The 15,237-nt window shown below is 50.3% G+C and overlaps 1 protein-coding gene across 1 annotated transcript in view; it reads right to left on the bottom strand.

Annotated features, from left to right (window-relative positions):
* Positions 1 to 3,677: 3,677 nt before the first annotated feature.
* Positions 3,678 to 15,237, bottom strand: part of EBF2 (early B-cell factor 2) — a gene marked incomplete at both ends in the record, with an annotated part of 15,349 nt that continues 3,789 nt past the window's right edge. The window contains 5 exons of the mRNA XM_010160124.1: positions 3,678 to 3,845; positions 5,335 to 5,520; positions 6,657 to 6,834; positions 6,941 to 7,006; positions 7,932 to 8,020. Coding sequence (XP_010158426.1) covers positions 3,678 to 3,845; positions 5,335 to 5,520; positions 6,657 to 6,834; positions 6,941 to 7,006; positions 7,932 to 8,020 — 687 coding nt within the window. The remainder of the gene's footprint in view (positions 3,846 to 5,334; positions 5,521 to 6,656; positions 6,835 to 6,940; positions 7,007 to 7,931; positions 8,021 to 15,237) is intronic.

Genomic DNA, 15,237 nt, shown 5'->3' with positions numbered 1-15,237 from the left:
CCCAAATCCCAAACTGCTCAGAGCAGCCCCGTTCCTTGTTACCTCTCCGCACAGCCTTGGAGCGTGAGGGAACTGGAATCCCCGGGGCTGGCGACACCCCTGCCTTTGTCAGGGGGAGCTATTAGTAACGGGGCTCAAACACCTGACCTAGGGAGCGGTGCAGATGTCCCCTTCGCTACCCCGAGGCTGCTCTCGGCGTGTCAGACTCCAGTACCTTTTGGATTGGCCAGGATCCTGGTGGTTAATGGAACATCCGACCTTCTGGGGCTCCCCTGCTATTCCCTGCAACTGAGCTTGCACTTTTACGCGGAGATGTGCTGAGCTGGCCAAAGGTAATCTGGGCAGTCAGCGGGCCATGCTGTTCCAGCAGTTTCCAATTTGCTAGCTTTCCCTATCAGCTGCCTTCCATCTGAGACGAGATGATTAGGCAGTTGTGTACTTATCGTGCCGTGTTGCGTCACGTCACATCGCATCTTCCCAGTGCCTGTTTTAAGCTGCCTTGACACCACACGAACGCAGCGCCCGGTTGTTCTGATTGGGATCACCTGCTCTCAATTTGGAGAGCGTAGAGGAGCGGGTGGTGTCCGGTGTGGACTGCTGCTTGTGCTGCCTCTCATGTCCTGTTACGCTGGAGCAATGTGTAGCAGATGGCAGGTGGAAGAGGTAAGCAAGACCACATGGCAGGGGGGGTTATCTGAGGGTATCCACGTGTCCGGCCCGAAGACAGCAAGTTTCGTGCCTAGCTAATACCTCTGAGTTACAATATATTTCCCACCAGCTGCCTACTCTCTCCAGCAGCTTTTAAGCATCACCAAGACCTTCCTCACAAAGTACATTTTTTGAAACAAATTTCCAGCGGTAGCTGACAACTGCCTGGAATAATGGGAATGCTGAGCTGAGGAGGAAGCTTGTACAGCTCCTGGTTAGACTGGTTCTAATCGAGGCTTAGCCACTGCTGCGGTTAACGTGCGTGGAAGCTGGGTTCTAGATCTTTGCTGCTGCCTGTACGTGGAGTGGGGTGCCCTGAGGTGCTGGTAGGATGTCGAATATTCTCCTTGCAGCAGGGTGCAGTGGGTAGGAGGGAGACCGTGTCACCAGAAAGCTTTTGCCTTTGAACAAAAGATGTAGCCAAAGTACACTGCAAACACTACATTAAAGCCCCCAAAAATCCCCACTGGGGGGATGTTTTACCCATATTATGGGTAGGGAAAAGGAGGGGGAATGTCAATCCCGATGTGCTTTGGGAAGGAGCCTGCGTGTACTTACTGCTCACTCCGTGCTTTTGCTATTCCCCCCCATCAGCAGAGACACCCAAGTCTGATCGATCAGTAAACGACTGAGAGACAGGACCAGCACACCTACTCTGAGCCGACAGTCCCGGGCGGTGGCGCAGCGGGGGACGCTAACAACCTCCCCTTGCCGCAGCACGGTAAGTCCATTCAACAAGCCTCTTTGGGACCCTCCTGTTGACTTTCCGGCCACATCTGTCTGTCAGCACTGTGGGAACGTTAATTTGGCTATCAGGCTGTGCGTACCTGGATCCTTTCCAAAGCATGTGCTTCCCAGCTTGCACCAATTTAAATATTTCAGCTGGAAAGAAGAATCTGCACCTAGGGCTGAAATAGTTACAAAGACCTGGCACAACAACCCTCGGGCAGGCGCGATGGACGGCGAAGCCACCGCTACCTTTGTGGGGAGTCACAGCTGCTGGGGCAGCCTGACCCACAAGTCCCCTCGACCTTGGGGCTGCATCTGCTGCCACCTTGTTCGAACAGCGGCTGTCGCCTAATTCCCGTGCGCGCGGATCAGGGTGTTGGTGTGCAAGGAGATGTCCCGCAAGGAAAAGGGTACGGTTCATAGCGCCTGTGTCGCTTCATCCATGCCCAAGTCCCTGCATGCGTAAGCCATTCCAGCAAGGAGTCATAATCTTGGCTGGTGGATCAGTCCTGAACGCCTCAAGAGCGGACTTCTGTCAGTAAAAATGCAGGCGGGGGGGAGGACTGGGTTTTTAGCTGTGAGATTTTATGTTATACGTAATATTAATGCTCCAGTTTTAGAATTTCTTACTGATTACTAATTTATAGAGTGGATAAAATACACTGGAAAGACTAAATGGCAGGAATGGCACCACAAATGGTCTCTGGTACATTCCCTGTTCACCAAAGGGTTAAAAAAAAGAATCTCTCACTAAGCAGACGAGGGACACGGCCGTTTAAGTATTAACTTAAGAAGTCAGTGTTGGTTTAATCTGTCCTTTTTCTGTCTCCCAGGAACAGTCTGGGTGCTTTTCTCCCTGGACGGATTTGTGGTGAACGCTCCCTTAGGTAGCTCCTGAACAGTGAGGCCTCCTCGACACAGCAGTTCTTTAGACAAACTTCACCTCGAAGCAGACTGAAACCTGTTCTGAACGCACTGATTTGCCTCCAGACTACAGCACTGGCCAACTGGCTACGGCTAAACAAGCAAACTGTTGCTGAGCCGAGCCTTCCCGGGTAAACGGTTACCTAAACCAGTTTAAAATCAGGTTCCCATGGAAGGGTTCCCTCAACCAGCTAAACCCTCTCATTCCTAATAAAAATGCAGTGAAATCAGTACATCCCTTCATTAGCTGACACGAAGAGCAGCCCCCCCGCCTCCCCAGAACACAGAGCAGGTAGGCACCGTGGTCACACCACCCAGGGCTGAAGCGAAACCCGTCGCTCAGCAGCTTAGACCAGTAACTACAACTCTTGGGCCAACAAAGCTTTCTATGCCTAGAGCTTAAAATCCCTCTCTCCATCTTCTTTAAACAGGACGGAAAAGAAACCGCGTTCCCTGCCAACGTGATGGCTGTGCACGTGATGGCTTCACGTAATTGAGGAAGAGGCTGTTTCAGGTACACAGCAGAATTCTGTGATAGCTTTTAAAAATGTAATTGTTTTTGTTCAACACACTTAGAATTTCCTTATTATATAAAATAATCACAGTTTATGTAAGTCCCTGTGGCCCAGCCAAGGATTTACGATGCGCCCAGGTCGGCAGGTGCGGTTTGCAGGGCTCATTTCAGAATTACCACTGGCTCTTGGCACGGCTGAATTCCCAGAGTTGTGTTTTCTGTGGTATCTCTAGTGAAGTCTGAAGGAGCCAGATGACTTCTCGGGGCCTGTAAAGGCTTTTTTTATGGAGACTTGGAGCGAATTTATGTGCCGCATGCCCCACCCCCCCCAGCCCGTTAAAGGAAAGAATTTAGTACAGGTTTCCATTCTTATCTCAACACTCACATTTGTTGTGCAGATCACCTTTAAACAGGCTGTAAATTACCCCAGGGCTCAATTCCCCGGATGAGCCTAAACCTTGCAGCAGATTTCAGGACACTGGCTGTTCCTGCAGAGCTGGGCATTAACTCCGGGGGCAGACGTCAGTTTTACAAGCCCCCGAAGCCGGAGGAGAAGCCGTTCCTCACCAAAGAGCTGGTACTGAAACGCAGCGTGGGTCACATCCTGCTCGGTGCGAGTGAGGGTCTGTCCCCCCTTGTTTTAAACCCAAACAAAGCTGGGAGCGTTCCTGGGATTGGGTCAGATTTTCACTACCGAGTCCGGCGATGTCAGAGCTGTGTCCTGAGGGGGCTCCTGGATTTACCTGGACTAACACGGTGTGTTTTACACGATCAGGCTGGATGGTAATGGCACGTTTCTTACCTCTGAACCCATTTCCATTGCCGCTAGAGCAGGCTGGAGAGGGAGACCCTTGGGGTCTGATGACAGGAGCAAAGGCACTCTTCTGTTTGACAGCAGGGAAGACGGACGAGGAGAACGGAAGGATGGAGGAGGTGCTGGAGGAGCCGACTGTTGGGCTTGACGACATCACTGCAAAAGAGAAAAGTGAACCCTCGTCACAAATGCAACTACAGGCGTTCGGTAAAACTGCTTCAAATGTCTGATGGGTCGTTCTGCCTCGCTGAGAAGCGCCACCCTGACGTCGGCCTGGCCGCTCACACCTACCCCGAAGCAGAGAGGTAGTTACCCCGAGGCGTTCAGAGTTCTCTTGAAGGGTGGTGGTATCGGAAAACGGTGAGTTGTCAAGGGGGAGAGAGTCGATACGGACAAGCAGGAGACAGCAAGGGCCTGTCCGCTCCCAGTCTGTGCGTTGGAACTGGGAGGGCAGTTAACTCCCGGGCCCTCCCCAGCTCTGTGAGGATGAAGGCTGCCTTGGTTGGAGCTGAGGGGGGATGTTAAGCTGCTGCTTACACTAGAATCTAAACTGGCCTCTGTTTAAAGTAGCATCTTGCAAGGAAAAGTCCCACTGTGTGTGCGGCAGCTTGTTAAGCAGCGAGCGGCACACTCACCCTCCAGAAAAACACCGGCTGCTTCCCAGCAAAACACGGAACAAGTAACCTTGTTCCACGGGGGTTCCAGCGAATCCCCAAGTCTCAGTGAAGTACCCGTTTGAAACCAGAACAGCAGCGCACCGCAGACAGGCCCTTTCCTTGCTGAAGCCAACAGAGCGGGGCAAGTCCCGAAAGGCCCTGAGCAGCCTTTGGGGCACCCTCTGCAGCAGCTCCGGCGGGAGGGGGTTGATGAGCCGGTTCCAGCCCAGGAAGGAGCCCGCATCAGCTCCGCGATGCGGGTCGGGCCTTACGCAGATGATGTGAATGCAATGAAATAAAAATAAACCCATGTTTTGCAGCACAGCAGGTGTTCCTGGAAAGGCCTGATCCTGACATTACTGCGAGCGGTACCGTTAAATAATAAGGCACTAAAGAAGAGCTGGTTTGCTGTTCAACCTCTCGGATGTGTGGATATCTTACACACGCACTTGCCAGCGGGAAATCAAGGCATGAGAGGAAGAGTGACTTGCTCTTGGTAAAACCAGTAGCTGGAAACACAGCAGCACTAACTTCCAGAGCTTAATGCCATCACTCTTATTTTTCTGCTTACCAAGGTAGTATTGTTTCACAGGAAATCAATCTCCAATTCAGCTCTGTTATTGTTCATGCAGTTCATACACATAAAAATCAGTTTAGAGGGACTTTTACATCGGATTCGGAGCAGCCTCCATGCTAAGAGTGATGGCTACTACTTAATCGTCTGAAGTGGCAAAGTGTTCCTCACTTCTCACTGCCCTTTGCCACGCTGGAAGCTGTGTAAGGATAAAAGATGAAGGAAATACTAGTAGCATTCAAAATTGCTCTATTCCTGATAAATGGGAACGTTTACACTAAAAAATACCAGGAAACACATCAGAACCTTTTACAAAAACCTTCACTAAATCCTGAGAACTTGCTGTCTTTTTTTGCTGTGGTAAATTAAATTAAGCAGGAGCGAGAACCGGATAGAAAAGCAGCAAAGCACATACATCCATAGGGGGATCCTGTTGGAGAGCCGTTGATGAATCCGGGTGAGCCCGGGACGCCCAGGTTCGACATGGGGACGTTGCTGTAGCCGTTCATACTATTGCTGGAAGTGCTGTAGCTGGACTGCTGGGGTGTGGAACTGGAGGAGTAACCTCGGGGCGAGATGCTGCTCGTGTTACGGATGTAGCCTAAAAAAAAAAAAAACACATTGCAAAGCATGTCAGTGGATTTGGCTTCCAACTCTCTCCTGCTTAAATAAATCACTTGTACCCAGAGTAATTAAAACATTTAACAAGTACCATGGCATTTGGTGGGTTTGTGCATGCGCTTTCTCGGAAGCAATGTTAAGTTTTAAAGCAACAGGAGAAATGAACTTTCTGAACTGATGTTTTTCTAATCAGATTCGGTTTGTTAAAAGTTGAAATTTGCTCAAAGACCTGGAAAAATCATGTGTGCTCACGTTTTTCTGAGGTAGAATTTATACTATATGTGGGATTTTCTACCATTTCAGGGGGGGAGGTTATACTTCTCAAATTATTGATGGATTACACATAAAGCAAGCGCGTTGCTAAGGGGAAATTATAACCCATGTATAGTCTGCAGCTGGGCTCTGAAGATCACTGCCTGGGGGAAGAAATAAACTGCCTAAGTAAAAAACACTTTTTGTCTTAAAAATCAGGAATATTTGAGAACCAAGATTTAGCCCCTTCTTAAAAAAACAGCGAAATCATCTACCTGATGATTTCTGACACAACACGTGTAACATCTGCTTCACATGACGCGGGCTACTGCCTTAGGGCGGGAAGCAGAGCTATTCCTGCGATACATGGCTGGGATCAAGTACAAAGAATGAAAACGTTCAAGAGTCAGGAAGTGCCCAGAGTCGATCTTGCTCCCACGACGTATCGCTGTCAATGTCATCCGACGGCACACGCTGCTAACAACCAGTAACGTACCTGGAGTCGGTGTGACGCAGCACACTGGCAAAGCTGATGCTGCAGAAGCAGCCTTAAGAAAGGAAAGAATTCCCCACTCCTGTAACTGAGGTTTTTTCAGTTGCTGTCCTTGTCTTTTATGAACACGGATACAACAACATCAAAAAGATACTGAGGGAGCGGGGAGAGAATTCAGGGTTAAGTTGGTATCCAAAATACTGAATTATTTCAGCCGTAGCTAATCTGTTGCCTGGAGCCTGGTGCAGACACAGTGTCCTCCAAAACGGCAGCAGCATCGTGTCTGATGCTGACAGCGTAAAGCCATTGTGCTGTTCCTGAGCTGAGAGGTGGAGAAGCTGCGGGAGCATGGTGGTTCTGGCCGCGCTTACCTTGGTTGTTCCCCTGTGCCGACTCAGAAATGCTGACTCCTAACTGGCTGCCGTAGGAGTTGATTCCCATCATGCTGCTGTGAGCAGGAGAGCTAGACAGCGCCGGGATCTGTGCCGGATTCCTGGGGACGCTGTAGAGCGCCTCGGCGATGTCCGCCGCCCGTTTCAGAATGATGTCCTGCAGAACGGAGGGGCAAGGTCAGAAACGCGCCTGGAGAACCGCTCCAGTGTTTGTTAGCAAAGCCGGAGGGGATCCGCGTCCCGCTGGGAGACGTCGCTCTGACCTGGTTGTTGTGTGGCGTTCCGTACAGTGCTTCCACGAGGTCAGCAGCTCGTTTCAACAGCATCTCCTGGAGGGTGAGCAGAGACATCAAGTCGGTATTTTAACAGAAAAGGGGTTCAGTCAAATAAAACCAGGGGCTCCTGAAGGGACCCGCGTGTGTGCAGGCGAGGGCAGGGCGGGAGCCGCCGGAGCTCTCCGGAGTCCTGAAGCTGCTCCGGGCGCACCAACCTTGCACCCCCAGTTCCAACTCCTTTCCCTGCTGAATTCCAGCCTATCCTTTTGCACAGCCGCATCAATGATCTCCAGGTCTATTTGTTGCTTCTCCCCAAGGGTACCCAAACACCTAAACCCTTCCGCTGCCCGCTGTTCCCTCTGGCTGCAGGCAAAAACTGCACAGTATCCCAGCTGAACACAACGGTCTCTCATCACACAAAGATGCTGATCGGTACCTCTGGTACTGCACTAAAACCTGGGAACAGAGTCATTAACGGCACTCTGGTGCTCGGTGCTGCACAACGCAGTGCAGACACACGACGTGTCTGTATCCTGTGTATGACAGGTACGTAAAACCCTGCGCTGTTGCCACACGTGCGCACTGCAGTTGTTGCTACAGGAAAAAACGGAGCTCAGAGTGGTTTTTACTAAAAGATTCCCTTAAAGGGTTTGTTGCAGATGTCTAATCTTACGTCTGTACTGTGTTATTTAGGTTCAGAGATTTACCAATATGGATAAATGCAAAGGACCGTGAATACGAACTGGGCAGCATCGGCACTGGACTCTCACTTGAGCAGCAACAGAAGTTCACAGGGTTGGAGCTCTAACAGATAACAGTTACTGGTACCTCGGGGTGCTACACCATCAAATTCTTGTTTGGCCCTACAAACCGTTGAACCCATGTAATTACCATTTAAGATACGATTTTGTCTCTTTCATGAGTTAGAAGCGAAAGAACCTATTTAGTAGGTTCAGTAAAATGCTTAAAAGTATTTTACCTTAGCTAGTCTTTCAGGGTCACCAGGGTGTCTCGGGATGACCTTCTGCAGCCTCTGGAAACCATAATCTATGGTAGGTTCATTTAAAGCTGAAAGGAAAGCAGAAAAAACCCCATATGAGTGCGTGTCTTTGTACGACTCGTTTCATTGCCCACAAAAAGAAGGATTTCACAGCTTCTCCACAGAAAACCCTGCCCTGCCCGGCTTGCTAGGAGGTGAGCATTGCCTGTGCCCAGGCGAGCCCTGCTCGCTGTGTCGGACCGGCTGAACTCCGAGCTAAGCTTCACGAGAACCGCACGAGGATCCCTAATCCCTTCGGAAAGGCCCGTGTTTTACAGATCAGGTGCCCGACTCTGGTCCCCCGACTCCACCCATGCAATGGTACAGATGTTTGCTGTTATCTGTGTGACAAACCGCACAGGTTCGAACCGGTCCAGGTGCTCCTGGCCAGCCCCGCTTGTTAAAGAGAGAGTTAGTGAATCTTCCCGCTTGCAGCTGAGCCTTGGAAGGATTCTGCGCGCGCCCAGCCCCCGTGCCAGCTCATCCTGGTGGGTGCAGCCGACCTGAACACTCGTGTCAGGCCGGTATTCCGGAAGGCGCATTCAGGGCAGATACGTCGAAGGAAATGGCAAAGCTGCCGTGAATGCCGCGTGCTGTTTGCTCACACTAGTGAGCTCGGCTCACTCAGCAAGGGACCAGGAAAGGCATCGCTTCTGCACCCAAAGCTGCTCCGGTTTCCAGGGCCGACTCCTCGCCCTCTATCCAAGGCCGCGTGAGTATTTAAAGGCACGGCAGGGAAGCGCCGTCACAAAATACGCCTTTGAGGATGAATGTATTCAGTCCGGACAAAACTAACCGCGGTGGGAATCCAGCAGGTTGGGGTGCAGCCGCAAGTCCAAACAGGTCTGCTGCCGCGTTCGTCTCACGCGGGCAGAAACCCAGCGTACCGCATTCCCCGCCCGATAAACACCTCACACGTCCCACGCACACGTTCTGCCGTCACAAACTAGGGCGCAGCTACTCATTAGACACATTAACATCTTCAGCGGCATCCGGCCATGATGCACACACAGCCCCTTCCCTGCACTGATGTCAGTCTCCAGTGGATACACCAAGAGATTCTGACCCAGATCCTCCATCAGTAAGAGCTGGTAGAGCCCTGCTGGCATCGCTGAGGATTTCGTAGAACTTCAGACACCCTAATACTTTCCACTATGGAATCATGGCCATAATAGTCTAATTCCTGATGATTTGCAATTAAACTCCAGATTAACACAGAAACCAGGAGTCAGGGCTGTGGCATTCAGCGTGCTCCCAGGCTCTGCCTGCCTGCAGCACGCCGGGGTTACTGGTGTTCCCTAGCACAGCTACAGTTGTTTAGAATCTGTTTAGAGCTGCAAACTCCCAACTGCAGAGATGCTGATGGCTCCTACTGAATCTGCCAAAATCCACTCGGCACCTTGCGGGAGAACCATCTCGGACACCAGGAGAATGAAACCATCGAGCGAGGCGGACCGTTACGCTGCTCCAGCTTCTCTGTTTGCCTGGGTCTGTCTCTGGTATGACAACACGAAGGTAAAAGGTCATATTCCCCACTGAGATACATTTTATATTTACTTTTTATTAAATAATTATGGCATGGCATGAAGTTTAAATATTACAGGAGATAATCAAGTGGGAATTGAGTAGAGAAAGCCCAGACCTGAGAATTTAGTCGTGGCTATACTTAGAATGTCTTTGCTCTCCACTGGGAGCCATTCCGGTTTGCTTAAGGAGTTTAATAATACACACTTCAACCGCCACAGAATCTACATCCCATTTGGGAAGAGGGATTTTTGGGGGGTGGGTTATTTTTGCCAATAATCCTGAGAATTATAGGGCAATTCTCTCAGGAGCCTATACATCATTATGTGCCATTTCTCTTCTTGATTACAAGTCTAATCAGTTAAGTTATATATCTTAGGCTAGGCAAGAGCAGCGTAAAATAGAGGAATTTAAACAGAGATGCAAGCGCAGTTCACTAAAATAGCGAATGGGAATATACAAGATGCTAATTCAGGAAGAAGAAATTGGCTGTTACTCAGCAAACATTTTTCCAGTGGATTGACAAGGGCGTTTCCATTCTGATAGACAAACAGCAGCAAGTAATTTCTCAAGAATGTCAAATTGTTCTAAGAACTCCTCAGCCTTTTGGAATCAACGCACATGTTATGTCTCAGTGTATGTATTACGGCTTTCAGCACAAAAGGGTTTCTGGGCAGCTTGCAACAAAATTGCCTATCCCCGGTTTTACTCATTAATGAAACCAAAATACCTCTGTCACGAAATCCTGTTAGAAATCAGCATCCCGCAGTTGTGGAAGCAAATGGTACCTTTTCAACCGAAGGGCAAGATGTAGCATTCACCAGCAAGTTTAAAGAGCTTCACCACAACACAGCTTCCACCGAGAAAAGAGCTACTGGGTCACGAGCGATTTATCCATGTGCTACACAGAAATAGGCCAAATTACATCCAAACGCTTTTGGGTTCATGGATTCAGAGACCATGAAGGGGTCTGACACAGGAGCAGGCTGCTCGTTATTTCCTACAGATCAGGTATCTGAAATGAACCCCCCAAGAAAATGGATTCAGGTACAGCAAAACCCCTCTGGCAGCTCCCAAACCCAGTGTTTCAGGCCCAAGGGGTCTCTTCAGTTTCCCTGAGCATAATTTAAGAAACTCTGCATGACATAATATATGCAAAAAAAGTGCAATTGTCTAGCGATAAACTGCATTGTCGGTTAGTCCACAAACTTCATTGTAGCATAACTGCTTTAACAACAGAATTGTCACCACCAGCAGCAGGGAGAGGGCTGAAGGCCCCACAGCCTGCCTGACTTTGTCTGTGACAAGGCTCACGCGGAGTATGGCGCGGCGCTGCTGCTTTTATACTGTTCCTCACCCTCCAAAATCCATGCTTTCATTTTAAACACAAGTCTCACTGGAATAGGAGGAAAAAAAAAAAATCTCACACTTGAGGAAGTGATGCCGTGACATCTGTCTGCGTTTGCAAACCTGAACCAGCAGCTCAGCCCCATTCATCTCAATGGGGACTAACGGATACCCAGCGATAACAGTGCTGACATTTAAAGTATTAATTATTTCACCACACATCAAAGCACATAAGACTGTGGAAGGAAGATGATGTTATGAAGATCTGCACAATTTGCCACGAGTGACAGATCAGTCTGGTATTGCCAGCGTTTGCCTGGGGAGATGCGCGCTCTCCCTCTCCGCCAATCAAAAAGGACCACGTTCAGGGACCTCAACAAAGTTCTGCAGCTCATCTTGGCTTCACCGCATGAAGAGACCAAGGGGCAGCAAGTCCTCTGCTTGCGAAGCACGAGCGAGAACAAACGAAGCATGCACGCCTCTAGAAACACCCCGAAAAGTGAGCCTGAGGGAGTGTAGTACTTGCGGGGTGACGCTTGCTGTAATCCTGCTAATCCCGGGCTTGGGAGGCGCACGGATACTGCTCAGCCTCGCCTGGGGGGCACGCTGTGGCCTGGAGTTGGAAGGGTGCTGCCAGCAGCGTACCGCCCGCCGTCCTTGTTACGTTGGCTGTGCGGGTAGCGGCGGTCCCAAAGACCCCCCTACCCCCACCGCGCTGCCTCCTCTGGGTCCTTCGGCTAAAGCAGCGGTGGGAGCTGTTGTCTGCAAAGGCCTCCTGCCACACCAGTGGCCTTCTGGACAAGAGAACCTGCCTTTCCAAACTGAAGAGCTCACTGCATCCTTGTACGTGTCGTTCCCCACAAGTAGGTAACGAGACCTTCTCAAATCTACTGACGAGCTTCAGCAAACTAGCACCTCCCACCCCTGTGCCTGGCAGGGAGACTGATGCCGTACAGCCCAGAAGTCCGACATATCCTACAGATTACTTGATATTGCATTGCTCTGGCAAGTTAACCCCTGGGGGATTTCTGCTCAGCAAGGAAAATTATGTTCAAAATCTCCCTGATATACACATTTCCAGGTTAGCATCTCTGTGACAAAGTAAGCGCAGAGCTGCGATCAAATTTAAGATATGAAAGCCTACGAGACACATCCTCAGCTGGCGTAAACTGATGGAAGCGTTATTGAAGTCCAGGGAACCATAATGGAACTACTTACAGCGGCAGAGAAGTTGAATTTCGGTAGTATTAAAAGCAGAATACGAGTCTACTGCTAGATTAGCAGCAGAGAACAAATGTCTTCTTATTAAACGAAGAGCTGATGGAAGAGAAGTAACGCAGAACGTGGAGAGGTGGGTGCAACCTGTTCTCCCTAGATTAAGGCACACACGGGGGGTAAACGTTTAGTTGTGGTGATTTAAACATACACTCTCTCTCCCTGTAAGCTTCTACTTAACTACTAAAACACCGACGTTGGTTTTGCACACCACAAGCTGTTTCTCTAGAGGTAGCTACCTCCGCGGTACTGTTGGATGGCCACAGAACCCTGCTGGCTGCGCTCCCACCAAGGTTTTCCATCCGGGGACCTTAAGGAAAAGTCCACACATCACGTTTTGGTGACGACAGGAATTTGATGGCTGAGTTGCAGCGTCCTGAATGACAGCACTTTGGTGAGGAAGCGCTGACAGACCCGTGCGTACAGCGGTGCCAGCACAGCACGCTTTGCTAGGAGCCCCTCAGCGACACACGTACAGGATGCGTATGAGCTCCTGTCGCAGCTCCGCTGTGGCAGTTAGATTTACCCTAGAAATTTGTGTCTAATTTTTATATTCATCTCGGTAACAGTTTACCATTTTCTTCTCCAAACAGCCTGTCTCATTGTAAGTCTTTAAAAAAAAAAACACTCAAGCATAATCAGGTCAAACATTAATATTTGATTGCCTATTAAGTATTGAGGGCACAGGCAGATACAACACTCAGATCATTGTCTTTCCGATCCCATGTTTTAGAAGAGCATCACTGTTCTGTGATTAAAGGATACGGCTGGAACCGGAGAGCCCCATTTCCCTGTCTGCCTTCAGCTTGGCTGCGCAACCACGAGCGAGTGGCGAATCTTCGCCCTTCCATGGCAGTGTCTGGGGCATAAAAAGGAAGCACATGTCTTCTGTCTGACTGGCTGCCCCCACCTGATGCCGTGAGGCCCTGATGCACCCTCTGAGGTTAGGATTTATAGGAATAATGACTCTGGTTACACCCGTGAAGTGCCCGTGGCCGGCGACGTGGTGGTTTTCGTATGCCTCGACCCTTTGTGCTTTCCGTCTGAGGTTACATCCCAGCACTTAATAATTATGAAGGACTTAATACAACATGACCCTGCTAGCGTGGGGGCTGCTGGCTGTTGCTGCCGTTATTAGTTCTGACACAACGACATCTTCCCAGGCTTTTACTTTGCAGGATTTCACACTTCTCAGTCTCCTGGGCTTGATGCGAACGTCTCTGCATCTCTTAGGTTTCTGCCAGGCGCAGACGGAACGCAAAGGGAGGTATTTAGAGGAGAAACTCTGCGTGATAAAGGCACCTGCTATTCAAGAGGGAAGTGGTCTTATTCGTGTCTCCAAGCCGACTGCATTTCCACAATGCTATCTGTATGCTTTCTGACAGCTCGGGGGAACGTATCGCAGTGTGACGCACACAGAGAAAATAATAAACTTCCATTACCAGCAAAACCCCCAGATTTTTGTGACAACGCCCAGCACTACCTTACCAATAATTATAAAATCTACCAAGCTGTCCTCCTCAGCCCTTGGCGTGACACTTGCCCCACCGACAGCTGAGGTGGTGCCGGGGGTGTTTCACAGCGCACTGCGGGTACACACGAGGCTCCGTGGGCAGCGGCGTTTAAACAGCCGGCTTCCCGCGGCCGTTTTCTGGCAGCTTCCCTGCTGCCCAACCTCATGGCTGAGCTCTTCACCCTTTCGGTGGAGGAACAATTCAGATCCCTCTTACCGTTTTCCAGGTTCACACAGAGCTGCGCTGGAAGCATCTTTGGTGCTTGTACGTTCCTGATTGAATCTGACAGAAGGTGGTCAGGAGGCTCAGAAGCCGTTGTGGAAGGGCTGAAGACGACTTAGAGGCAGAAGGACCACGGCTGCCTGCCCGCGGTGGCCACAAGCGACCGGGTGTGCTGGCAGCAGGATCACAGCCACGGAAAGACACAAAGTGCCACCACGTTGTTCTCATCGCTTAGGAGTTGTTTTTACTGCCATTAGCAGCAACAACCTGGGGGAATTCATTACACAGGTGAGCCTCTACCTAAACGCAGTGTTCGTCGTTTCGCCTGCCTTGGGGGGAGGGCTGCAGGTTCCAGAGCAGGCAGACTGAGAAGTTCTGTTCCGCCCTCGCTCGAACAGCTCGGCATCTTCTGCGAAATGCTGGTTGGTAACATGTGGCAGCAAGAGTCCACTCACTCCGCAGAGGATGCCGATACCCCTACGCCAGTAAAAGAGGGATAGTAGATTTAACCTCCTTTTCTGCTGGCTCCTGCGTACATCCTCATGTCCTCTTTTGCGGAAGCATCGAATCCCCACGTCAAAGAACGGCACTGCAGTCTGACCCAACCCCCCCCCAGATGATACAAGTCAGTCTCGCGCTTAAAGCAGTTTTACAGTAACAAGATGACTTTTCTTCCTAGGGGAACACACGTTTCCATGACACACCTCTGGCACTCCCCTCCCAAGCCTCCTTCAACACAGCTTCCAGCAGCACACGGCGGGTGGCCCTCAGTAACTGACACTGTGAGAGCAGGGCCTCGAGAAGCACAAAAAGCATGGAAGAGTGTGACCCTGAAGTCTGTCATAACAGCTGAAGCATTAACAGGATCCTGCTCCCTGAGGTCACACCAGGCCTAGCGCAGCCCTGCCAGCACGGACCAACCATCCTTAGGGAACACCAGACCCCTGAAGGCAACCCATCTCTTGAGGAACACCGGATTTGCATCCAGGTTTGGTGCTCACCGGTCCGATGGCTTTGCCAGCTCTCTCTCAGGAGGAGGGGACAGGTTTCACCTGCTCAGACCTCAGATTCATCGTTCCCAAGACCAGTGAATTAATGCGCTGCCCTTGAAGAAAATGTGCTTCAAAAGCTTTTGGCCAGGCCCTGATCTCACAAGCCCAGGAATAATTCCAGAGCGACTTTGCCCTGCACTGGGGTCATTTTGGTGAAAATCAGAAGAAAGTCCTAACCCCTTAGAGCTTGATTCAAAGTCAGTTTGAGTCAATGGGTATCACTTCAGTGTCTTCAGCTAACTGTGGGTCAGATCTCAACTCGAACAAAGGTAACCCTTTGTCAGCTTCTGTTTCGTTAGAGCGTAAAAGTGA

This window comes from Eurypyga helias, unplaced genomic scaffold (genome assembly GCF_000690775.1).
Source record: "Eurypyga helias isolate BGI_N326 unplaced genomic scaffold, ASM69077v1 scaffold4661, whole genome shotgun sequence".
Classification (NCBI taxonomy): Eukaryota; Metazoa; Chordata; class Aves; order Eurypygiformes; family Eurypygidae; genus Eurypyga; species Eurypyga helias.
Note: the sequence above shows the minus strand (reverse complement) of the source record. Positions and strands in the feature narration are given on the sequence as shown.